General features: G+C 44.7%; 1 protein-coding gene across 1 annotated transcript; it reads right to left on the reverse strand.

Moving 5' to 3' along the window:
- Positions 1–5,531: 5,531 nt before the first annotated feature.
- LOC146341380 (olfactory receptor 6F1-like) lies at positions 5,532–6,491 on the reverse strand. Its single transcript, XM_084807406.1, has one exon. It carries the CDS (start codon positions 6,489–6,491, stop codon positions 5,532–5,534), a length of 960 nt encoding a protein of 319 aa, XP_084663532.1.
- Positions 6,492–6,535: the final 44 nt, after the last annotated feature.

Raw genomic sequence — 6,535 nt, forward strand, 5'->3', positions numbered from 1 at the left:
CCTTTTTCTTTGCTATAATAGGCTACGTAAATATTTACATAGCCTATCACGGCAAAATACAGGGATGTAAATGGCATCGGCTACGGCCGCCGCCATTTGCGTCCCTGCAGCCTGCCCAGCGGCCAGATGTCCAGCTGCAGGCGACCCCGGCTAGTGGCTCCATGGAATCTCCATGGAGCGGAGGCAGCCAGACAGAATTTTGGGGGGAGGGACGGAGCACTTCCTCCCCACCGCGAATGTCACCCTTCGAAAAGGTAAGTGACTTTCCCTACATCCCTACGTTCTGTACATCACTGTTATTATGTTATTATGTTATTATATAAAAGGTCTTCTTTGCAGCATATTTTCCAAAATAATATAAAGCACTGATATGAACACACTTCAAATCCATATAATATATCATAACTGAAACCTTCAATAGGAGGAGTAGGTAAGGTGAGGTATGACATATCAGTTGAAAATCTGACAAGTAGCATTTCAGTGATATATACACTCAGTACAGCTATCCTTCCTGTACCAGACCCATACCTTGTTCTCCAACATCTATTTCCTTAACAGATTTCTCCCACCCCTCTACACAGTTCCAAAAAATGTCATGCCCCCAAATAGCATAACTACAGAAAATGCGTGAGATATACAATTGAGTAGACTTATATACAGCTGCCCTGTGGGAATAGCTCATTCCAGCTCCAAATTGTGGGTATTGTGGTTACAGAATTTGGATCTACGAAGTAAACATTGTCCTCTTTGAGAAAGTTAATTTAAATGTATGTGTAGTTGTCCAAATGGAGGTCAGGTATTATCTTTGACTGCATTCCGTTCGTTCTGTTTGGGATTTGAACATCTTCCTGAGTTCCAGGTTCCTCTCTTCTTGTTATTTCTCTTTGTCTACATTGTGACTGTGGCTGGGAACATTACCATCCTTTCCTTAGTTGCGACCAATAGACACCTTCAGACTCCCATGTACATTTTCTTGGGGAACTTGTCCTGCCTGGAGACATTCTACAGCTCGACCATCTTGCCAAGGATGCTGGCCAATATCTTCAGTGGAAACAAATGCCCTATCCCTGGCGCCAGCTTGTCTGGCAAAAGGGGGGGATGTTGCAGGCAGGGGGGTGAGAAGAGGTGGATGGTGCCTATTGGGCACCCCTCATGGCACCACCAGGCAGGGGAGGGGCCGGCAGAGCCCTCTTAAGTTCTGCACCCCTCCTGAACTAACTCTCTCGCTCTCGTAGCTTCCTCCCACCCTCTGTTAAGCAGTGTGGGTTTATGCTGGTTGCCCTTTTGGGAGCCATGTAGGAATTTTTGGCTCTCAGTTCAATTGGTCTTATACTGTGTGTCTCTTTGCCTACTTCACACTGTTATTGAGCTAGGGTGTGTCCGGCAGGCGAATATGGTCCAATCTCTCATAGGTCACTTTTCAGTTTGCGGCTAGGACAGGCAAAAGCAGAAAGAGATTAGGGATGGTGTGCTGGCAGAGGCACTTTATGGTGACAGGTGATGCCTGAGGCCCCCCAAACAGGTTGTGCGGCTTGGCAGGGGGATAAGGGTTGCCTGGGAAACCAACCCTCCTTACTCACCCAGGTGTTTGGCAGCACCGGGAGGGGGTGATGGGGGAAGGTCTACCTCCCCCAGAAGGGGCAGTCCGGAGGGGTGGAGAGATTGATGCCACCCCTCAGGCTGGGTGTGCTTTCGCCCAAGAAGTGCCAGCTAGTCGCTGGCACAGTCAGCTGCCCATCCTAGGTACCCCTTAGCAGATATTTTCAATAAATCTGGCCCAATTTTCAACCCAAGCCTTGTTGTTTGACCCTTCTTTGACCCATCTCCGCTCGCAATGCTGTGACATTCAATGGCTGCCTTATACAACTGTATTGCTTTAACTTTCTGGCAACTGCAAAATGTTATCTGTTGGCTGTGATGGCTTATGATCGGTACCTGGCCGTATGCAAACCATTGCATTATGCAGCAGTTATGAATGCCGGACAGACCCCTTTGTCTTCTGTTAGGATTATATTTACAAGCACGCACACACACACACACTTTGCTTGCAGTTTAGTGTTTGCTTTTCTTTTGCTCATGTGTGTGTATGCTTGTGCAGTGTGGACAAGCAAACAGTGTGTGTCAAAGGAGTACATGCAGTCCACATTCCCCAAAACAGTGGGCAAAGCACTACACACATTAACAGCTATTATTTAAATAATATAATGCTGCACTGGGTGTTGCAAAGCAAGCAAGCCCAATATGAGACATCTTCGGGGTCTTGGCAGGGGCAACGGTTGGTGAGGTGCTGCTGTGCCCATCTGGCAGGGTTGCTGTCTTTGTTTGTTTCCCTCCTACCTGCCAGTGTTTTCCCGCTTCGGCTGTTTAGCCAAAGAGACCCTGAGGCATTAGGGGAAAGGGGTTATTTGCACTCCAAAGGAACCTACAGCAAACTTTAGGGATAGTGACCTCCTCTCCATTTCAACATTGAACTTGATCATCCCTTTGTGAAGGGAGTTTGAGTTTCTCAGAACAGCACATTTTGTTTTGCCTAACACAAAAACGTCTGGGCTAAACTGTCTGAGATTTGGCAGGTGGGATGGCCTCCAGGGGCGCTGTGTGTTCCCCAAAATGTCTGCACTTATGTGCAAGCAGTGAAAAGTAGGGATGTATGGACTGGGTAAAATCTGCTCCATCTGTGTTTCAGGGATTGTCAGGCACATTTTGTTCCGTCGTCCACTCACAGACAGATGCGATTTTTTTTTTCATCACGTTGAAAAATACGTAAAAAGTTATGGAAGTATTTACGTAAGTATTTAGATGGTTTGCCTTACTACCTAACATTTAACGCATTGAATGTTTCCTCAGCAGAAACTTGTGTATTTTTCTACGAATTTATATGTGTAAATTTTGGGAAAGTAAAAAAAAAATCATCCAAACCCCACAGACTCCATGCGACCTGAGGAGGCCACTCCACAGCGGATTCTGCAGGTCGGATTCCTAGAAATCCAAGCTCATTTTAGTCCATCTCAAATTTCTCCAGGATCCCTACCTTAGGGGCAAAATGGTTGTAATGTAAACCTTTGTCCTATACCATTTCTTGCAAAAGTTTGGATCTAGATGTGTGAAAAGATGCTCACCTAATTCTCAAGTCAACCTGCACAATTTGAGGATAGAGAGGTACATTTGCCTTTACTTAGTTACGGCGACTGCAATGGAACTGTAGTATTTTTCTGTGTATTTTTTTTTTCAAGGAATAAAATAATTTCCAAATAATTACATTCATAGAGCAGCTTCAAGACAACTTAAACCAAAATTTAAAACATAGAGGCTACAATTCTACATACCTGGGAGTAAACACGATTGATCACAATGGGACTTATTCCAGGTAGACATGCGTAGGATTGTAACATAAAACAACATTTTTTTTCCAATTTATTCTCAATCTTATTCTCACTGAAATCCATTTCAGTGGATCTACTCTAAGCATGACTAAATATCCATCCTATTACTTTACCATATGCAAAAACCTCATTCTGTTTCTGTTATTTACAAAATCTACAGAAATAAAACATCATTCAGCTATTTTCTTCTAGTGATAATTTCAATTTGATCTCTGCATAAATGGGCTGTATAATAAAGCATGTGTAACAGACTCAGACTCCCAATCCCAGAAGGGCATGCACAACACAAGTCTAGCCAGGCAGTCTTTTGCTGCCTGAGTAAAGGACAAGCTAGATACCCCCACCACATTCCACTCCAGGTACAGCAGCAGACAAGACTGGCAGTTGAATTTGACTTCAAAACTGGCAATGGGACAGGGTCTTCCATAACACCTGAGAGTCGCATGCTATTTCCATACACATCTCTTCTGTTCTGTTTGAGGGGCATTTTGCCTCCAATAAAATATAATTCAAATTAATAAGACCTGCAGCATTGTAACAAACCATCTGTGCATTAACATTTTGCCTGACGCAACCTGTTGGGAAATATTTTGAGTTAGGGATGTACAATGATTTCTCTTCTACTTGCAAATCATCAGAACTTGTCCATTCACAACCATGAACATGAGCACGCACACCCCTCCAATCTTGCACATTCCCAAACTTGCAATCACATTTAGAAAATGTCTATATTTTTTTAATTGCACTTTAAGGTGGATATCCATTTAACAGCACAGTTACTGATGAGGGTGAAAGCCAAAACCTTTAGCTTAAAATACATTTTTGAATACTCTAATGTTGATCTTTCTATCTTTCTTCTATATTTTACCTTAAGACTGACTGCATCCTTGTTGCTTCACTGTTGTGCTGCTTTACACCAACCTCTCTCTCTCTCTCTCTCCCCACATTTTCGCACCTTAATCAATGGGGAGTGGGGAAGTGTGCACTTTTGAAAAACATACACATGAAAATGCACAATTTTCTAGGGATGTACGAAAGTCACTTACCTTTCCGTGGATTATGTTGATGGTGGGGGGGGAGGTGTTCCATCCCTCCCCCCGGAATCCTTGATGGGGGGGAGGCGATCCGTTCCTCCCCCCCGGAATCCTCCATGGCCGACTGTGCTCCGTGGCAGCTCCGCAGAGCAGCCGGCCAGGCCCAGCCAGGCCAGAGCCATCTGCAGCTGGATTTCCGGCCGCAGAGGGCTCTGGGGGGGGGGGGAAACCTGCGTACGCAAATGGCTGCGGCTATGGCCACCGCCATTTGCGTTCCTTATTTTTGGCTGTCTTAATCTACGTAAATATTTACGTAGTCTATGATGGCGAAAATAAAGGGGAGCGTAAATAGCGTAGCAGGCGCTATTTGCATCCCTTTTTGATTCACCATTTTAGCCTACGTAAATATTTACGTAGGTTAAAATGGCAAATCAAAAAGGGACGCAAATAGCACCCACCACACTATTTGCGTTCCCCTTATTTTCACCGTCTTAGTCTACGTAAATATTTACGTAGACTAAGACGGCCAAAAGTAAGGAACACAAATGGCGGCGGCCATAGCCGCCATTTGCGTATTGGTTTAAAAAAACAAACAAACAGATGTGATAGGCTCATAAGTCTTTACATAGCCTATCATGTCTTGTAAAAAAAACCCAAACAAACAAAGGGACAAGACTGCAAATGGCAGCGGTGGCAGCCGGCCGGAAGACCAGCCGCCGCCGCCACCGCCACAGCCGCTGCCAGAGCCGCTGCCGCCCGGAAGATCCACCCCAGGTAAGTCTCGTCCCAGGGGGGATCCGTGGGGGGGTGGGGGGTCGCAGGCTGTTCTGCCACAGATTTCGGGGGGCCGAATGCACTGGCATTCAGCCTCACCGAGATCCGTGGCGGAATTCTCTGCCATCTCTACAATTTTCCTGTTTAAAATACACACTTTCCCCATTCAAATGAAAAGAAAAATAGGTCACAAATGAGAATGGGAGAGAGGTGAACCTTTTGAAGTGGACTTCAGAGAACATCTCCAAGCTCGAGCTTGTGTGGTTCTCTCAGTCCTTACATGAAGTACATGTTTTCTGGTTGTGCTTATTGCTATACTATCTCCAATATTATGTGAATTTCAGTAACTTCCTATAACCACCTTTACCTTACCAAAGGCTTTTATTAGGGAATCCTTCACCTCTTTGTTTCTCAAGCTGTATATGATGGGATTGGCTAGGGGAGTCAAGACGGTGTAAAAAAGAGAAAATATTTTGTTTAGCTCTCTGAGAGTGTCAGTTTGGGGTAAGACATACACCGTAATTAGGGTCCCATAAAAAAGTGTCACCACAGTAAGGTGAGAGGAGCAGGTGGAAAATGCTTTTTGTTTACCCTTGGCAGATGGGATCCTCAGTATGGTGGCAATGATAAAAATATAAGATGTCAGGGTGAGTAGAAATGGGGGGAAGGTATCTATGGAGGCCATTATGAAGATTGCCAGCATTACCCATTTGATGTCTGTGCAGGAAAGATGAACCACTGGGCTGAGATCACAGAAAAAGCTGTTGATTTTGTTGGGGCCACAGAAAGTCAGTCCTGACAATGACAATATGATTACGGCTAGAACCATGATAGGGCATAACCAAGAGCCTGCTGCCAGCTGAATGGTCACTCTGGCATTCATAACTACTGCATAATGCAACGGTTTGCATATGGCCAGGTACCGATCATAAGCCATCACAGCCAACAGATAACATTCTGCAGTTGCCAGAAAGCTAAAGAAATACAGTTGTATAAGGCAGCCATTGAATGTCACAGCATTGTTTCCACTGAAGATATTGGCAAGCATCCTTGGCAAGATGGTCGAGCTGTAGAATGTCTCCAGGCAGGACAAGTTCCCCAAGAAGATGTACATGGGAGTCTGAAGGTGTCTATTGGTCGCAACTAAGGCAAGGATGGTAATGTTCCCAGCCATAGTCACAATGTAGACAAGGAGAAATAACAAGAAGAGAGGAATCCGGAGCTCAGGAAGATGTTCAAATCCCAACAGAATGAATTCAGTTATGATTGTTTGATTTCCCCAGTTGGTGTTCTCTGTCATATTTTTCTAGAATGATATAGTGCATAGTCAGATTGAGATAAACA

Source organism: Heloderma suspectum, chromosome 6, assembly GCF_057233095.1.
Source record: "Heloderma suspectum isolate Gila_16-S chromosome 6, 16-S_ref, whole genome shotgun sequence".
Taxonomy (NCBI): domain Eukaryota; kingdom Metazoa; phylum Chordata; class Lepidosauria; order Squamata; family Helodermatidae; genus Heloderma; species Heloderma suspectum.